At 43.4% G+C, this 19558-nt stretch overlaps 2 protein-coding genes across 2 annotated transcripts in view; one reads left to right on the top strand and one right to left on the bottom strand.

Annotated features, from left to right (window-relative positions):
- The window catches only part of USH2A (usherin), a 414010-nt gene extending 401635 nt beyond the window's left edge, over window positions 1-12375 (top strand). Inside the window, exons 64-72 of the mRNA XM_054394908.1 lie at window positions 216-425; window positions 2183-2421; window positions 2995-3212; window positions 5070-5246; window positions 6128-6211; window positions 7757-8001; window positions 9449-9520; window positions 10094-10327; window positions 12285-12375. Of these exons, the coding sequence (XP_054250883.1) occupies window positions 216-425; window positions 2183-2421; window positions 2995-3212; window positions 5070-5246; window positions 6128-6211; window positions 7757-8001; window positions 9449-9520; window positions 10094-10327; window positions 12285-12374 (1569 nt within the window). The 3' untranslated portion in view covers window position 12375. The remainder of the gene's footprint in view (window positions 1-215; window positions 426-2182; window positions 2422-2994; window positions 3213-5069; window positions 5247-6127; window positions 6212-7756; window positions 8002-9448; window positions 9521-10093; window positions 10328-12284) is intronic.
- A 1532-nt stretch (window positions 12376-13907) lies between these two features.
- The window catches only part of KCTD3 (potassium channel tetramerization domain containing 3), a 28135-nt gene continuing 22484 nt past the window's right edge, over window positions 13908-19558 (bottom strand). Inside the window, exons 14-18 of the mRNA XM_054395198.1 lie at window positions 17779-17934; window positions 16687-16783; window positions 15154-15338; window positions 14913-15051; window positions 13908-14536 (exon numbers count right to left, since the gene is read on the bottom strand). Coding sequence (XP_054251173.1) covers window positions 13954-14536; window positions 14913-15051; window positions 15154-15338; window positions 16687-16783; window positions 17779-17934 — 1160 coding nt within the window. The 3' untranslated portion in view covers window positions 13908-13953. The remainder of the gene's footprint in view (window positions 14537-14912; window positions 15052-15153; window positions 15339-16686; window positions 16784-17778; window positions 17935-19558) is intronic.

The following is a 19558-nucleotide window of genomic DNA, read 5'->3' as shown; positions in this document are numbered from 1 at the left end:
TATGGCAGTGGGAAATATTCCACTCTTCTGTTAGAAAGTCACTTAGTCAACACAAGCATTGGGCAGCAGTCAAGGAACATTTTACATGGGTGTCATAGCTCTGCCTTTTTGTCAGTGTCAGTACAGCTGCAGAAGCATCCTTGGCTAACCATGGATGTTTTGTGGGCTTGAGTCCTTCACTGAGTTTCTCAGATTCTGCTTTTTGTGTGCTGCAGGTGTGGTCTGTGAACTCAGCAGGTCGGACGCCCAGCAGCTGGTCCCGCTGCCGAACAGGCCCTGCCCCTCCTGAGGGCCTGGCAGCTCCCCTCTTTGGCACGGTGACATCCACAGTGGCTGTGGTGAGCATCAGACCCCCTCTAAAGCCTAATGGGGTGGTCAGCATCTACAGATTGTTTTCCAACGATACCAGAGGGACCGATGTGGTGGTGAGTGTTATTAACACAGTTTCTGTACTTCCACCCAGACTTGCATTGTCTAGCTTTAACAATTTTGTTTTTACAAGCTGCTACTGTTGGTTACAGACTGTCTTCCTCTCCTGCACCCCCATTGTTAACTTGCTTCTTCTGTAGTGCTTTCTCTTGGCTAAAGCAGCACCAGCACTTTCACTCCTCTCATCAGTAAACACTTCTGACGTAATGATGTGCTGTGATAATGTGACAGGCATCAGTATTGTTCAAGGGCAGCTAACCATCCAAGTGAAATGCTTTCAAACAGCTCCCGCCAGTCCAAATGGTGCAGTTGGAAACTGCAGCTGTTAGGAAATGACTGCATACTTTGGGTAGCCTGTGGATTTGAAGCTCACATTCAAGCGCTGTACATGAGCTTTCCTTAAAAACTTTCTTGTTGGTAGGAAGCATTTAATGGTAAAGCACTGAAGCAACTTTTATGTTTGGTGGCTCAGCCAAAGCACCATTAGGTGTCTAGAAATGACTGATCTCAGTCAAGGAAACCTGCAGGGCTTCGTAAGAGTCATAAAACAGGAAAAGGTTAGGACTGTGGAAGGTATCTGGAACAGTTACCACCAAATCAGTGTGAAACACTTGGAATACTTTTTGTGTGTAACACTATCTGTTTGATTTTTACAAGTAGGTCAATAGTTGTATGCGGTGTTTTTCCGTTAGCCAGTGTTGCTCAGTTTGGAAGTGCTAGGGACACATTCCCAGGCCATCAATCCTGTCCATGAGCTTAAGCTGCCTACCGATTGCACATTACACATGTCTTCCTTCCAGTGCAATTGGCTGTGTCCATGTCTGAGTCAGCCAGTTCATCTCATCAATGCATGCATGGTCCTCCATTTCTGTCCCCCCACACCTGCCATGCTGCTGGCTCATCTCTGCCTCTGGCACCAAGAACACCAAGTGCTTGCCTTTGCTTGCTTGTCTCTTTCCTTCCTACTTTTTGCTGCGCTCTGATAAATCACATGCTACCAAATGGGAGCAGATGTTGCCCTTCATTGGTGGTTTCTACATGTTTTTATCTCTTTGGCTTATGAAGCTATAGCAGCAACAAGGTAAAGTGGCAGTTCCTGTGAGCAGTTTTAGAATGAGAGCACTGTTTCCTTTACTACAACTGCCAGGTCTGAGCATAGGAGAGTTTCCTAACAGGCTAGCCCAGCACCCCAGCCATTTGAATGCCTAGCAGCATCATACTGGCCTTCAACTTAAAGGTACCTACCAGTGAGCACATTCTTCTGTGTCTGAGGAAAATGACTCACCAGACATTATTTGCATCACTGCTCAATGCTGTCTCCTATATCCATGGTGAGGAAGTTTATGAGATATGCATGAGTGTTTTCTAGCACTCTTATCGTGGAGCTATTTTCCACATTAATTTCTTTTTGCTTCAGTACCACTTATCCCTGAGTATCTCCTTAAGGGTTTTTCCTCTTTCTCTCTTTCTGAGAATGACATTTGCAAGTTGACATACAGTGGTCAGCACTCAATTCAAAATGTTGTGAGGCCACTGATGGCATGGTCTTTTCCTTTGAACAGTGCCCTTTAGCTTCATAATGGGAGAAAAATGAATGCAGAGATCCCAGTACACAACAGCTGCATTAATGTCAGACTTAAAGGACATGCAGACCCTTGTGCCTGTCTTCTTCTGGAGTTAATTCACCTCTGTAACTCTTATTTAGTACTTCTGGTACTTGAAGCTCTGACAAGTTCCCTCTTAATTTTTATAGCTATCAGAAGGGACTGCCACCCAGCAGACAATACACGGGCTAAAACCTTTTACCACATACTCTATTGGTGTGGAGGCCTGCACCTGTTTCAACTGTTGCAGCAAAGGACCTATGGCCCAAATCACCACACAGCCAGCTCCACCCTCAGAGCAGCCCCCGCCGCAGATCCGCACCGTGACCTCCAGAAATGCATCTTTCCACTGGAGTGCCCCTCAGTCACCCAACGGCATTGTCACCAGGTAGGAGCTGCCACCCAGTCAAACCTGCACATCTCAGATAGGTGGCAGAGCAATTTGAGATGGAATCACAGGGCTGAGAGCAGTGAATGGTTGTGGCTGCCATGCTCCTTTTTCCACATGTTGGTGGAGATATCTCCTGTGGCCTGAATACCATCTGAGAGGTGTTTATGCACACAATTGCTTTTCTCCTGAGCAGGAAGTTGGGGAGGATGAAGGTGGAGAGGATGAGCTGTGGTCAGTGGAGGTACTTGTCTGACAGTTGTGGCTGCACAGCTGATAATTTGTGATCTCAGCTGGCAGTGAAGAGGCAGCTGCATCCTGTATTACTTAGGCAAATCCTGATTTGCAGAAGTATGCAGCAAGGTCACAGGCATCACCAGTTTCATTATGAGCATGACTTAAACCATGCTCATAGGTGTTTTATGGCTGGGCCCAAAATGTTCAAGCAAGAAAATGGGATCAGGTCCATTCTCTTCTCTGGTAGCCAGACATACAGCTGTTAGGATGAAATGTATGACTGGCTCTTATGTGATTCAGGCTCTTGATTAATCAAAATCTGAACTTTCTTCTCAGCTATGAGCTCCATGTGTATATGGCTTGTCCCCTGAACCTACAGCCAGCAGTGAAGGCTTGCAGTCCTGGCCCAACGGAGGTGAAGTATACAGGAAAAGGGCAGAGTGCCAATGTGTCCAACCTGGAACCTTACACAACTTACAACCTGCGAGTTGTATCTTACAACTCTGTTGGCAGCAGTGCCTCAGAATGGATTGGGTTCACTACAGAAAAGGAACGTGAGTATGAGAAATGGATCAGCAGTGCCCACTTCTGAGGCACAGGCATCCATAGTGTCAAATGGCTTCACCTCTGTGAAAGAGGACACCCCCAGAAACCTGTCTCTTCAGTGTTCTCAGTTACTGTGCCTCTGCTGCCCATTCATTGAAATTCTGCTCTGGGGCTTGACTGCTCGTTCCTTCCAAAATATTTCTTTGCTCATCGTCTCATATCATATCCCCTGTCTTGGGAGCCTGGAATCCTTTTATTTTACTGAAAATGGGCAGCAAAGCTGCATAACATAAAATGTTCAAGTTTTACCAGAAGGATGATGTGTAGTAATAAATACACTGCCATAAATAATCCCTGGGAAAAGTGGAGATCTTGAAAGAGACCTGATGAATGTTTTCAAGAGCAAGCTTCCTGTACTAATTCATGCTACACTTCTGCCAGGGCTCATGAGAGTTTTCCTCAGATGTCATCTGAATGATTGGATCCTTGTTGACACTGAAGTAAGAATTTGTTACTATTTATCTAACCACCACAAGCAATAATTTAAGGCCATGTGGTGGTCTGCATGGAAATTAAACATGCAGGACCTGTGCCTACAGTCAGGATAGATTTTGCCGCCATCAAAACTGAATTTGTAGTAGTCTAAGATCAGCTTTTATTAAAAAGATCTATAGTACTGTAGCCAGAGTCATTTTAACAGATGAGATGGGCATTTCATCTCAGCGTGCTAGGTCAGGCCAAAGAGGATGTTCACTTTTTATCATATAGTCTCCTGTCAGGATTTTAGAATCACCTTTCTAAAAATTCCTTTTGCATCACTTGGTATTCTGCCTAGTGATTACTAGAAATGTATCTGCTACATCCTTAGAGGTGGAATAGCCTCAGATTTTCTTTAATGTCACCACTGAACAAAAAAAAAAAATTAAAAGGTCCTTGTCTCTAAAGCTGTGTTTTATTAAATTGCAAACTAAAAAGCTGGAACACGATAGTAAACTTTTACATGGAGAAAATTTGTGAGGAACTGGTGAGACATACAGAACAAAAGGGTTTGGAAGCCATTTTTAACCCCCTGCCCACAAGGTCCACAACTCTCTTCTTTCAGTCTTGCTTTTCTTGTCTTGCTGATGTCTTCACACCAAGTCTCCTTAGTCACTCTGAATGTCTCCTTTGTCTGGCCTGGAAGATTTGCTTTAGTGGCAGTGAGCCATTAGCAGCAAAGTGGAGCTGGACATGCAGCTTTCTTATGAACAAATCAGTATATACTGGGCACATGGCTTCATGGCAAAGCCACAAGAAAGGACCACTTCAAACTTAAATGAAGTCTTTTTTCAGCAAGCTTTTGAGCCCAATCACTGAACTCTTCCTCCCTGAAGTGAGTTCTGGGTTTCTTTTCTCTCTGCCTGCCATCTGCTTTTGCTTTTATGAAACCTCATTTTTTTCATTGTATGTGCATGTGTTAAAAAATGATCTTGCACAATCCCATGGGGCTTGAAAAAGAGTCCTCACCTGAACAGTTCAGTTTCCACAGCCTGGTATGCTGCACAGCTTCCTGTGTTTCCCTGTCCCCCACCTTAAGCTGGAATTTAATTTTTACAGTGTCTGTACCACATGCACAAAGGCAAAGGCAGAGAGTTCTTGGTCTTTCTTTTAAAGATACAAGCTACTTCTGCTTTCTCACTGTAGAGGCTGGCATACTACAACAGCTGTCTCTTTTCTGCTCCTGTCTTCCTTACTGGCACACATCTATCAGAGGGAGAGGGAGCACATGTGAGAGAGCGCTTGTATCATGCAGAATCTCTTTCTCTGAGCTGTGTAACTCAGTCATACCTGATAGCTAGAGATGAGCCTCTTTCCTTCTTTTGCAGCACCTCGGTATGCAGCTCCATTCTCTGTTGTCAGCAATTTATCTACCATCCACATAGACTGGAGCCGCACTTTTGTACTGAACGGCCGGCTGAAGGAGTACGTGCTAATGGAGAGCGGGCAGCGCATCTACAGCGGCTTTGACACCGAGCTGTATCTACCAAGGACATCTGACAAAAGTCAGTTTCAATTTCCTCTCCTTTCCTCTCTGAGAAAGACTGCTGAGCTAAATTAATTATCATATGCTAGATTTAAGAAAAAACTCTCCATAGCCATCCCAAGCTAAGAGCACAGGAGTGTAGTACAGACATGTCTAAGGAGACGCTTGAAACAAAAATCCTTGGCGCTAAGCTTCCTCTTAAACACTGTATCTGGCTGGAGAAGAATGACTCTTGAGAGTCAAGCTTTCCCAGATCCTGGAGCTGTGTTGCAGTTCCACCTTTAAGGGCTGTGCTCTGGGAAATGCATGGAAATATTCAGCTTCAGAAAAGACTGGAGTTTAAATTTTCATTTGAAGCAAATTAAGTCAATAGCTCTTGGAATCAGCTGTTTTGTAATGCAATTTCTCTTAAGAGATTTGCAATTTTTAACATACAGGGAAACTGTTAACAAGTGAGAAAAAAATAAAAGAACAAGAAAAAACATTTTCTGTTTTCAAGGCATTGGGCTTTTTGTATGTCAAAGATTGTGCAATTTATTTTTTACCTTCCTCATTACTGCAGTAATACTAATACTCTTTTCTGTTTCACTCAAATATTTTTAACATGGTTGTATCAGCCACGAATGGAGTATGAGGGACTTAGGGCAAAATGATGAGTAAATTGAAAGTTGACAGGAACATCATTTCTAGTAACATAATAGTGGTGAATAGCTATGGTCTGCCCTGGTTCTTAGTTCAGAAGCTCAGTACCCACCCATAAGGGATTATGAGGCTCTGTGCTGGAACTTAGGTGGGTTATGTGCTATGCCTGCCTCAGCTTTTCTCACTTGGCTGTCTCAGCTGGTGGATCACAGTGAAATAGTACCTACAGAGTTTTGATTTTTCCTTTTTTTTGTGCAGCCTTTTTGTTTCAAGTAACCTGCATCACTGATGAAGGAAGTGCCATGACACCAGTCATCAAGTACAGCGCTGGAGATGGAGTTGGTAAATATGTGAAGAAATTACCTAGCACCACTTTTTTTTCTTTTCCTTTTTTTTTTTTTTTTTTTTTTTTGCCATGGATCATGGCAAAAAATCATGATCACCTTCAGATCCTCTCTCCAGACATGTAATATTTTGGGGGTTTTATTTTTGCATACATTGCTTCAAAATGTAGTGCTTTTTCCTGCTGAATAGAATCTGCTGTCTTCCAGATTTGACTTCCAAATTAAGAATTTCTTGAGTTCAAATCCTGTCCTTCCAAGTTCTTCCTCCTTCCACATCTCACTCACCACAGAAAGGGGCATTCTCCTGCTGCTTTCATACAACCAACTAACCAGTCTCTGCATCCACCTCATGTGTTTCCCTCACCAGTTTATGTCATATGAGATGTTGCCAAGACCCAGTTCATAATATCTATTGTTTCCCTTCTATTCACAAGGCCTTTGCCTGTTTTGTGGAAGTGAGGGATTTTGGTGTAGTGACCTCATTTGTTGTCCACTGAGTAGTATGTATCCTAGTATCCGCAGTATCCTAGTAGTATCCATAGATGCCTACCAGTAAAAAGTTTGAGGGTTTTTAACTCAGTTTTTGTGGAAGCTAAGCTTGGACTATTTCTAACTGACACACTGTTTTTAATTGACATATTTATTTTTTGAGTTGCATCTTGTTTAGCTTCTTAAAACAGATGGGTCTTGTCTTTACACTTACTCATCATGCTACATTTTCCTTATAACCCTATCTCTCCTGCAGTATCTCAGGCAAGGCTGCTGTTATAAAATGGTCCCATTTACTCTATATCCTCACTTTCCACACTCTACTCCTTTTTCTGTCAATTGCTGCTTATACCCAGCACCACAGGCTACTTGCACAGGAGACTTGGAAGCAAAGGTGATGGAAATGCCCTTAGCCAAGAGTATGGATACACACATAGGATTGCAACCAACAGGGAATCCTGTCACTATTTCTTACACTTGTGTTGTGTATGAAGCAAAGCCAACCAAGTGGATTTTTTTTCCTGCAGGTAGAGGAAGAAAGGATAAAATGTTTCATGTTGGTTGCTTTTACATTAATTTATCACTCATTTCAGTGAAGTCACTTCAGTGAAGCCTTCCTCCCTCTCTAACTGCACAGGCCAACCATTACACATTGCTGGAGAGAATGTCCTCTGTCTGTACCACTCTGAGATCACCATAGTCATTTCCACTCTTCAAGGTTACTTGGAGAAGCTTTTCTTTTTTTTTTCCCCCCCCCTCACATTCCACCTCCACTGCTTCCTTTCCCAAGAGCTGCTGATGCAGTGGTGATTTCCAGCCTAAGCAGCAATGCCAGAACTTTAAGCAGGGTCTCTTGAGGGTAGTAAGGTTTTTATTATAGCGTGCTAGCATATTGAACCATTATGGCACCTTGAACATAAGTGCAAATAAGCACATGATGACAAAATTACTTAAATTTCTTCCTAATTTATTAGTGAGGAAAGGGATAGCATACTGTTAAATGCTTTCTGAAATAACAGCCCCTTTCTCCCCTAATCCCTCTTGATTTTTACAGGGCTGATCTTGACAACACCCGGGGAGAAGGACAAAGGAGAATCCAAACGTGCAAAATTCTACAACGAGTTGTGGTTTGCAGTGCTGATGGTACTTCTAGGCTTGATCCTCTTGGCTATTCTTCTCTCCTTAATTCTTCAAAGAAAAGTCCACAAGCAACCCTATGCACGAGACAGACCTCCTTTAGTTCCACTCCAGAAAAGAACATCACCAATGAGTGTGTACTCATCAGGTGAAATCCATCCGGTACGTTTGGTAAATTGTAATGTTCTGTATCCATTGCATTATACTTTTATCTGCCCACACAGAGGGTTTTTTTTCCCTGCTAAAACTGTTTGTTACGCTCTTGGTTACCAAATGACCACTGTTCAGCATGGGAAAAGGGCTGCCTGGTGTACCTATGAAGGCAGTGAGCCTTCAGTGGGTTTAGTCCAAAAAGATCTCTATTGAACCTGACCTGCAGGCCTGGAAATGCTTCTGATGCCCAAGACAAACTTTGGATCTGTAGCTACAGAAAATGCAAAGCTGTTGATGTCACCTGATGTTAGCTGACATCTACAGTAGATCTGAAAAGGCATGCTGTGGGTGCTAAAGCATGCTTTTTTCAGAGGAGCCTTTCATATGTTCCAAACTATCTATTGTGGATGGCTAACCAGGACCAACCTGACAGTCTCTGTCATAAATATGCCTGTAAAAAAAAGCAGGACTTAAGAGAAGTGGTTTTTTTTTTCATTTTAGTATCTACTCACCACCCAGCTGGTCTGCTCTAGGATGAGCAGCATACGAGGAAGGTGTGGAGGAGAGTGCAAACAGGGAGAATCTAGAGACCTTTATAAAACGTGTGTGTGCATCTGTGCACATAGATTCACAGTGGGACCACCTGAGCATTGGGAGGAGGACTGCTGGGGAGTGATAAATAGAAAGGCTTTGTATCATTATTATAATGGTGTTATAATGCTTCTTGTCACTTCTCAGCTTCTTTTTCCTGTGAGCGCCATCAAGCAGCATAGTGACTTCTGCATCCTTCACGCATTCTGTTCCTTCTTGTCTCAGTGCCAAGAAGCTGCATCTGTGCCTCAGTGATGGAGCTCTTGGAAACAATGGGATTTCCAGTGTGCCCCTTCTTCTGGCAAAGACTAAGAGCATAAGAAACTTCTTTTTTTTTTTTTTTTTTTTTTTTGTCTCATCATTTGGATTCCTTTTCCTCAACAGTCTGTCATGTTCCTCTTGACTTTAAAAATGTCATTGCTGTTGGCATGCCTGCACAGTTCCTTTCCATGTTCCTGGTCCCACCCAATCCTATATTTTCTTTTTCTTTCCTTTTGTTTTTGTTTTTTTTTTTTCCAGAAGCGCATGGACTGACTGATCAGAAGGAAAGATTCTACAATGCATTAGTTGAAGGACTTACTATGAGATATTAAGAGCGAGCTACTATGAGGGAGCAAATTCACTTGTGTTTTACAATGAATAGTGAGGTCATGTGGCAAGCAATGCTGACTGCCCACACAGTACTTACTGACCAGTTAAAAGTTAAATACTATCTCACCTTTGCTAGTTTCCCTCCACCTCCATGTCCTGTTACATTGCTCCCTTCAGAGCTGCAGATAATTCACACCTTCCCTGAGGAACAGACTGTACCTGCAGTGCACCCTGCCCTACCCTAACACTTTTTCCTCCCTCTCTTTAACCTCAGTTTGAGACCATTGCTGACACGTCTGATTCATCAAGCAGTGTCACTCTCAAAAGTTACACAATGTACTTTGAGGTACAGTTGTTAGCTTGCAGAGCTGCAAGATGTGTGATGTGCCAGATGACCCAAAGAGCATGCACAAAGGCAGCTTACATTGCATGTTTCTTCTTGTGGATGAATGTCTTTCCCTGGTCATACTATCTGAAAAAGGAGGTCTGCTAACATCTCATTGCTGTGCAAATCTGGACTATCATTCTGTTAATCAAAAATCTTTGGACCTCTGCCTATTGGATACCTTAAAAAAAAGGGGGGGGAAGGGGAGAGGGAAAGGAAAAATAAAAATAAAACAGAATTTGGAAGTTTTGCTTTAATTTGTATGACCGTCCTGCAATGGGGAAAGATCCGTTTGTGTGTTTGTGGGGGTTTTGTTTAATATTTATTTTAACAGCCCATGATTTTTGAAGCATTTCTCCTGTTTGTAACTGTTCATGATTTTTGATGCATGGGTTTCTCTGTTCTCTTCCATTTCTGCTTTTACTTTGTTCAGATAAAGTGCTTAAGACCATGTCCTTTATTTTTACTACACACAACACAATCACAATGGTTAGAAGAGACCTTTAAGATCATTAGTTTGTGTCTTCCTCATAGGGGCTATCAGATACAAAAATTCCAGGAGCTGGTTCTCCCACAAGCAACCGCAGTGCCCATATTGCATCTGGGCCAAGAAGACCAAGTCAGAGCCATCTACGTCGCACCTATTCCCAAGCCTCTCTGCACCGCAGCGTCAGCCAGCTTCTCGACCTCTACGACAAAAAGTCTCTTGCCGACGAATCGCCCTGGGACGCCATCATTCGCAATCATCGCACCACTGGTCGGGGCTTGGTAAGACCTCCCGTTCCTCTGTGATGCTGTTGTGCATTTGTGGCTGTTGATTTATGTTTGGTTAGTCATGGAAAAGTCAAAATATCAAAAGCTGCTGGAGATACAGCCAAAAGCCCTAAAAGATCATGGTCAGATTAGATCCTCAAAATCTTTCCTGCCTGCTGCTCTCTTCTTTATTTGCAAGCTGTAAAATGTCCATGTGCATCTTTCTCTGGTTTCCCACTGAATAACAACTCTATAGTCTACCAGCACCTTGAAGAACTACCTTCTATCTCGTCAACTTTTCAACACAGGCTTTTCTCTCCAAGCATTTCAGGAAATAACCATGTGTGAGGAGGGGTTGTTTGCTGTGCTTCATACATTCAGGGTCAGAAACAGGAGCTTGTGCTCTAGTGAGTGCTGATCCGTAATCTTGGACTCAGTTGCTGATGAGACCTGCTCTCTGTCCTCTGCTCAGTCACCATGCAGCGGACATGTGAATACTCAGATCTTCTGGCATTTGTGACAAAGACTTCAAACTCTGCCCACATGGGACTGGAAGGAGGTTGAGGGGGCAGGCAGAGTATCTGTCTTTCAACACACAAGGGGACAGGTTTGGCCAGTGTCACCAACATGGCCCTGAACACACATATAAATTGTTATTCTCAAGTCAAGGACAGTGCAGCATCCATTCCTCTTTGTCACCAGGAAACAGGCTTTTTAACCTCCACCCCTCCGGCTTCGATCCTTCCCTAAGCAAATGTGTGGGAAGGGGTTCAGGAGCCAGCACAATGTGAATGTTTGCTCCCAAAAAAATGCTGAATAAGATTCCTAAAAATGGGACAGATGGGGTTGAAGAGAATGTAAGGTAGGAACAAAGTTAGATGGACTATGCAGTTATTGAGTGGATCTTGTCCAAAATACAAAGTGAAATTTGTCAAGTTTACTTCCAAAGGAACAAGAAGGATGGTCTAGAACATAAATCCAGGCAGCTTCCCTGGGCTTTCACCTTCAGTATACCAAACATCCAGAAGGGCTGAAACCTATAGGCATGCCACAGTAGGAAGGGTGCTGCTACCACTGCTAGCAGCAGTAACAGCAGAACCGAGGATGCTGGTAAGGCTTCAGTAAGAACACAGTGATATTTAGTTCTGTGCAGCCTCCCTATAGGTACAGGTTAAGCTTCCAGTCTGCACTGATCTGCAGCGCATGGAGTTCCTGTGACTCAGCCTTGAGTCATTTTTCAGGGCCATCACATCCTGATGATACAATTTCTTGGGGACTAACAGCCTACCCAGAGCATATCTCTCTATGATCTCAGAAGCCAGAACAGCTTCCCAATGCTAAGGAAGCTCTTGCTCCATCTGCTTACCCTGTGCTAACACTATGATTTGGTTTAGCTTGCAAACTCCCCATAACCCATGCTGGATGTCAGTATGTTAGAACTGGTTTACAGAACAGTCCAATGAATTTCAGAAGTGGTAGGAGCAGAACAAAATCTTTCACTTTTGATGGCAAGCAACCCTGACAGCATGAGCTCAGCTGCAGTATGTACAAAGCTGGGCTCTTCTGCCCAATGTACAGTGGTACACTGCTTCACACTTCCCTAAACCTAACCTGCCTCTGCTACCATGCTGCTCAGCTCCTCCTGCCATACTTTTCACTCAGTTCTCCCATTATTACACTAAGTAGCTTAGCACGGTCAGCAAGTTTTGCTCACCTCTCCCTCCACCCTGCAGATGAACATTACCTACTTACTACAAGAACCTTCCTGGTTTGCATTCAGATACTTGAATGTGTGTCAGGGTCTTAGCTCAGGCTGGGAAGAACAGGAAAACACACAAGAGGTAGAAATGCACTTATCTATTTCAGAACGAATTTTAGGGGCTGAGGACAAAGAAATGAAGCAACGGGATCTCCTTTAGTGTGATACAGCTTCTTACATGTTTTTCCCCCCCCCCCCCTTACCCTCTTACAGTATGTAGATGAAGAAGATTTTGTCAATGTCATCAAAGGCTTCAGCACCGTCACCAAGGAGCACACCACGTTCACTGACACCCATCTCTGAAGAGCACAACCACCTTCTCTAGAAAATGGAAAGTGGGTAACTTGCCAAAAGCAGCCTGCATGGACACGGCGGGAGGGGATAGGGCTGCTGTTTCCTCACCCCATGCCCACTGTTTTGACAGGGGAGGGGGTAAGTTGGCCTTTGCTTCCACCCTCTCTTTAACTAACTGCATTGTAAAAAAAAATGTGTTAGTACTGACAGCTCAGAAAGAAAAAAGAACAGTCTGACAATCCCTAAGTCAGGCAGTAGTAGAAGACTGTGAAGGTAGAGGCTCATCCTTGTCTATCATCCAACTTTCACAGCTGAGGAGGATTGTGGGGGTGGGAGGGGGGACAGTGTATTTGCTAAGGAGAAGTCTTTTACCTGTCCAAAAATTCAGCATGTGTCTAAAAGGGGCCTTTGTGGCAAGACAGCCACATCTTTTCCCAGCCTGACAAAGGTCCACCACAAAATTGTGTTCATGCACAAGTGAATAAAACAGCAAATGAAGGAATTCTTATGGAGTGTTTTAACATTTGTGTCTCTCCCTCCCTCTTTCCCACTCTCTCAGCTCAAATATTTTAAAAAAACCCAGCAACAACAAAAAAAAAATAACAATAAAAAAGCTATTAGTTAATGCTTAACTCCAAGCATGCTTTCTCAGAGGTAGAAAACCTCCCAGCCCACTCCCTATTACACACTTGCTGTCAGAGCCTTCTTTTTTGTTTATGTATTACTAACATACAGGCAATAAAATTTGTCTCACCACCCACAGTAAACTAAAAGCAAACAACAAGCAGCGAGTGCAACACAGGTAGGCAGTATCACATCAAGGCACTTGTAATTGAGAATTATGATACCATGACAGTAAAGCTACTCCCATATTCATCTCTGTCCTTTTTCCACAGAAAGTGAAAAAGAAGCCCTCAAGAGACTACCAGTTCTGTGTATTCTGCCAAGCATGTTTTTATGCATGCTCTCAGTCACAATCAGCAAAACCCATCATCTGATACCACAGTTTCAGAAAGCACAAGCAACACTCCTCTGGCAATTTATTTGGACTAAGAGGCAAAATAATATGCTGTTTTGAATAGCTTCCTCCTTAACCTGCACAGAACATTTCAGATTTCAGACAGCAGCATACAGAGCAAGGATCCCATTCATAAAACACTACAGGGGCAGCCCTGTGAATCAGGCAAAATCCAGCCAAGACAGCAGCAGCAGACAGCAGAGCAGTATGTGGCTGTGTCTAAAAGGTATCTCCCTTTGAGCGACCAAGTATTCCTTTAGCACCCTCCCTTCTCCCAAAACAAAAATAACCACAACATATCACATGCCTGACCACGTTTACGCAAGAATGCACAACAGTATTTTTGGACCGAGTACCGTACTACAGTTTGGAGCATGACATAAAGCCACATGCTGGTGTGGACAACTCTTCAAAGGCTTGGCAGCAGCCAGGTACTTTCTCACAACTGTCCGATTTTCATTCTGGGTATCAGACCAAGGTCCCATTCAAGAAACAACCCACAACACCTAATGTTATGCCTGCTACCAGCCAGAGGGCACCTGCCCCTCGTCTTTTCCACCGGTCACATTTTCACAAGCCATAGTCTTGACAGGATGAGTCATTCTTCCGGTGACGTGGTGAAGCAGCTGTCTTTGTAGGCGAGGGAGAAGCTGCACCAGGTAATTCAGGCACACCTTCAGCAAGGACTGGTGCAGAGGCCAGGAGAGGCACTTTCTTCCTTCCCAGGAAGCCAGCTCCTTCAAACCCCATTTTCTTTTTGCTTTCTGCTTTGGCTTCACTCTCCTCTTCTGGCCCTCTTCTTTTGAGATCTAGAGAACTTTCTGGCAGACGGTGAACCTCTGTACTGCAACACCCACCTGCATCTGTCACACCTGTGCCTCGTACTTCAACTGCAGTTGTCAGGACTGCCTTCCTCTCAGCTGCACTGCTCTCAGCTGTCACCTTCCTGGCCTCTGTCTGGCTTGAATTCCCATTTGCAGCAGCTGCCTTTTCTGTCGGGCTTTTGCTGGGTAAGTTAAAAGCCTGGAAGTCCCGGTAGCTGTGGAAGCTCTCTGTCCGCCTCGCTCTTGCCAAAAGGGGGCTTTCTCTGTATGGCCTCACAGAACCGTACGTGGCTGCTTCATGGATGGTTTCGTGGTGCTGCAATTGGAGACTTCAAAAAACAAAAACAACCAAGGACAGAAAGAGCAGATGTTAGGCTGGGAATAGCAGCCAGCTCTTCCGCATACCTCACTCCCACCCATCACAGCAGCTCCCATTAAAATAGCAATATTTTAGCAGTCATCACAAACCACCCCACCCCACACATACAAGGGCTTCCAGATCACTTACTTCAGATTCTCATAGGATACTTTAATCTGCATGCATATAAACCAATAGAAATAAAGGAGTACATGTGTGTAGTTCAAGAAACTTCATCCACAGATTCAGTGGCTCAGCTACAGCATTCAGGTCATCAAACCTGTCTTTGCCTACATGAAAGATAAAACTTCTGGTGTCTGCAGCTGGTGCCACCCTTAGTGATTTACCTGGAATTAGACTCCCGAAGCCGGTTTGGCTGAACAACTGAGGTTGCCGGACTGATGTTGGGTGTGGCACAGCGAGATGTACTCAAGTCACACTGGTCAAGCAACTTGAGTAGCTCTTCCTCTGTGGGGCCGCCAACATCTGAAAGGGACAGCTCTTAGTGCCCAAGTCCATTTACCATAGTCATACATGTCTGAGGTCAGAAAAATAACCATAACACCGTCCTGGCATAACACAACCTACCTTTGTCTTCACTCTTATTAACCATGTCCATAGCTGTGGTCAGGTCCCACATCTGGATGCTGCCATTTGAATGGCCAGTGAAGAGGTAGCGGCGTGGCCGGGAGCCCATTCTGCTGGATCCTTCACATTCTCGCACAGTAAACGATGAGATGGTAGTGCAGTCAACTGCCTGGATCTCACAGATCCTACAGAAAGAGAAACTCTAAATTGCCAAAACAATTTCACCTGGCAGAGTTTGGCCAGTGAAGTCAGTACTGTTTCGATCTTCTGAGAAGGCACCGAAACTTGCCATCAGAAAAATTTTTTCCCCATGACCATCATGCTACTCAGCTGCACACCCACCCCAATCCATCTGCGGTCTTACTACCTCTTTATTTTTATTAGGGAATTCCCATATGTTCAATTTCACTTTGCAATGATCAGAAAGTCTCAAGAAAATACCAGAAACTAGCTCTTTTGTATGCTGGGCACTCTTAGAAACCGATCTGTAGAAATAGAATATTTAACCACAAAAAAAAAAAAAAATCCAAGGATGATAATCCAAGGTTATCTATACAGAAAACCTTGTCTTATGACCACTGCGATATTACTTGATATGGCAAATCTCCATCACTTTGTTCAATTCATTTTAGAAGCTTATGTGGGAAATGACAGGAAAAGCTAAGCTGCTAAGCCATACTCCCCACCAGAAACTCACATATTCTGGGTAATTTGTTTTATTGACCTCTTGTAGTGATTTTTTTCCTCAAGAAGTACCAAAATAAGTCATCTAAGAAAACTTTTCACAATGTACAAATCCAGCCTGAAGTAAGGAAAAAGGCACATTACTAATCCTCCAGTCTCAATTCCTCAATTCAGATGCTATTAGTGTTAAAGAATCAACACTTTCACTCAGATTCAAAGTCATTAGGCAAGAGATGCAAGAATAAACAAGAAGCATAGAAGTGAGATGCACCACCTTCTCTGATCTCTTGCTGTCTTCCTAGCTTGACAGGAAGAAAAGCAGCTATGGTTATTTGACAACTTTTTTACTACATTGGCAGTAACACAGTAAAACATTATGAAGTCAAGCCTAAGGAAATTATTGTATAGTTGACCTAAAAGACAGTCTCTCATTTTTAAAGGTTCTAATATCTTCAAAGACAACTGCAGAGGAAGAGGGAAACTGCTTCCCTGCTTACACTTGTGAGCAGCATAATCCCTGCCATCAGCAACTTCAGCATTAGTTTTGAAATGTAATGACAGCAAGGTACCATGTCTGAGTGTTATAGGTTCTGTAGGAGTTTGCTTTTCAAGTTCATCAGGTGATTCATCACGAAATCAGCTTCTGATATGACCATTTGGCTTCTACATTACAGTAGATCATTAAGTACAATCCTGTTACTAACACACAAACTACAGAGCTGAACCAGAGCTGTCGAGCACATTAGAAGCCAGCTACGTGCAACTGCTTACATCCTTAAGGGATGAGAGACCCTGCCACGTGAAACAGTCCTGCTCCTTTCCAACTTAAAACCTTGAACATGAAGGTACCTTTTCCCTGTTGAAGACAGCCTTACAAACAGCTTATTCGTGATGGGAACAACTTTTTGGATAAACACTTGCTGATCATCACGTTCACCAAAGGGTCCTAGAAAAAAAAAGTAAGATCACTTTTCTGGTTTGTTTTTCCAGTTCCCTCTCCATCTTTCCCCACACAGCCCTGAAGACCCAAACTCATATTAGTATGACCACTACAATTTTAAAGCATCGTGACCAGGGAATCAAAAATGACTAATAGCTAAAAAATGCCATCCAGTAATTAGAAGCCTCTACAGACAAATCTTTTATGTTCTTTTGCTTTAAAGGACACCTATTCTTGAGTTTCTTACATGTTCCTGGAAGAATTACTATGTCAGACCAAACCCTACATCTCTAATAACAGTCAGTACTTTCTTATTTTGCAGCTCCTAGATGTCTAGAGGCTTAATCAGATTTCTTGCCAGAGTACTGACCCCACCCTGTGTTCACTGGGCATTCTATTCATCAAAGATTCATTTGCAAGACTCAGACCACAAAGGAATCCAGACTGTCTACCCATATATACTGACATGCATTCCTTCAAGTATCTTCCTACAGTGATGTACTACTGTAATTTGCCTCTGCAGTTTCAAGGCTCCTGTAAATTTTGCTACAATTTCAAATTCATTGAAGAATTTTTTCACATGTGCATCATTTAACCCCAACTGAACAGTCAACTGCAATTTATAGTAGAACCAAACCTTACTATGCTCATACACTTTTAATACACTCTTCTGTGTTTTCTGTCATTCTCTAGTTAAACTAAAAGTGAAATATTCCATCAGTTTGCTCACGGAAGAGGAATATTATCTGTGTTCAGAAGTTTTTCCTCCCTTTTTCTCACCTTCAGAATAAGACTGTTAAGTGTACTCACTCTATAGGACCTAAACATTGAGTAATTCCAGGTGAATCTTAGAGATCCCTGCCACCTTTTCAAGAGGAGAGCAGTACGTAAGAGCTTACACCCATCACCTGACCTGCATGCTGTAGGGTTGAAGGTCTGCTAAACCTTTATGAGACCAGTGAACTTATGGGCTCACACAACACATTTGAGAGGCACCCTACCAATGTCATTTCCAGAACAGTAACTGCCATGACTCTCTGCTTCCTCCAGTGATAAGATTTTGAATGACGCAAGAGGAGTTGAGCCTGGCTGAGTTGAAATCATGCCCCGGAACCGAGTCACAGTCCATGTCCGTACATGGTTGTTATCAGCACAAACTAGAAAGGAAAAGATGTTACATTAACATTTGCAAGGGAGGACAAAACTGTTGAGATAAACTTCTCCAATGATTTCTCTATGGTAGTTTTTTCAAACTGAGTGATCAAGTAGAATTTTAGTCAATGTCAGGTCACACAGCATCTCTAGACAATAACCTAACAATCTACAAATTGTTGATGGTGTCCTGTTTTCTATTAGTTTTGTCTCTTCCCTCAGAAATTAAAGAAACAAATTGAGGCAGGTGATGGGCCACAACATTAAGATCTGAGTCAGCACCAGTAGCCTCAATCCTGTGTGCAGATCCTTGTGTGCTAAAACAAGACATGTCCTCAGTGCAGCATGGCAGCAGAACCCTCACCACACGGTAGTGCTCTTCTGTTTCGTTCATCAGTTATTCAGTTTTCCATACACAAACGTGCCCTTTCCTGGCACTGATGGTTTAGCATCAAGTTGCAGGGCAACAAAGAACCTGTGGGCTGTTCGTTTCCAGTATTATTGGTTAGCAAGAGAGCAAATGATATTCTAGGGTGCATCAAGAAAAGTGCGTCCAGCAGGTCTAGGGAGGTTCTACTACCCTTCTAACTCTGCCCTGGTGAGACCACACCTCGAATATTGTGTCCAGTTTTGGGCTCCCCAGTTCAAGAGAGACAGAGACCTGCTGGAGAGAATCCAATGGAGAGCCATGAGGATGATTAGGGGACTTGAGCATCTCCCCTATGAAGAGAGACTGAGAGCCCTGGGGCTGTTTAGTCTGGAGAAGACTGAGAGGGGATCTCATCGATGTGTACAAATATCTTAGGGGTGGGTGTCAGGTGGAGGGGGACAAGCTCTTTTCTGTGGTGTGCACTAATAAGACAAAAAACCAACGGCTTCAAGCTTGAACATAGAATACTTCACCTCAACATGAGGAGAAACTTCTTTACAGTGAGGGTGACAGAGCACTGGAATAGGCTGCCCAGAGAGGTTGTGGAGTCTCCTTCTCCGGAGACTTTCTAAACCCACCTGGATGCATTCCTGTGCAGACTACCCTAGGTGATCCTGTTTTGGCAGGGGGGTTGGACCTGATGATCTCTGGAGGTCCCTTCCAACCTCTAATGTACTGTGATGTTGTGTGATACTGTGATACCATATTTCCTGTTCCTTTTTAAAAATAAATGGGAAAGTAAATCTGTTCTCTGCTATCCCCTGGTTGCTGGTTTCTGGGTGGAAGAGATTTTTACACAGGGAGGAGAGACTGCATCTTCCCTGAAAGCAAGACACTTTCCTGAGCATAAATCAGGCCAAACAGGACACTACAGCAAACACTGGAAAACTGCCAAGAAAAGAAGAAACACAGACAGCCCTTTGAAGCCATGGGAAGGCATTTTTTTCTGCACATTTTTCTGCAACCCAGAAAGCTCCTGAAAGGCTGTTAAAAGACGACAGGCTCTAAAAGACTTGCCCAGAACAGAAAGACTTGACAGGGACACATTTGTTTACAAGCTCTTCTATTTCCACAAACAGCAACCTTGGAATAAGACACAGAAGAGTCAGATGAAACTTAGGCCTTTTAACTGCTAAAAGCGTTGAAGAATGTTTACTTTAAGAAAGATGATCCAAGTCAATCTAGCCCAGCCCCTCTCC

The sequence above is a fragment of the Indicator indicator genome, chromosome 2, assembly GCF_027791375.1.
Source record: "Indicator indicator isolate 239-I01 chromosome 2, UM_Iind_1.1, whole genome shotgun sequence".
Classification (NCBI taxonomy): domain Eukaryota; kingdom Metazoa; phylum Chordata; class Aves; order Piciformes; family Indicatoridae; genus Indicator; species Indicator indicator.
Note: the sequence above shows the minus strand (reverse complement) of the source record. Positions and strands in the feature narration are given on the sequence as shown.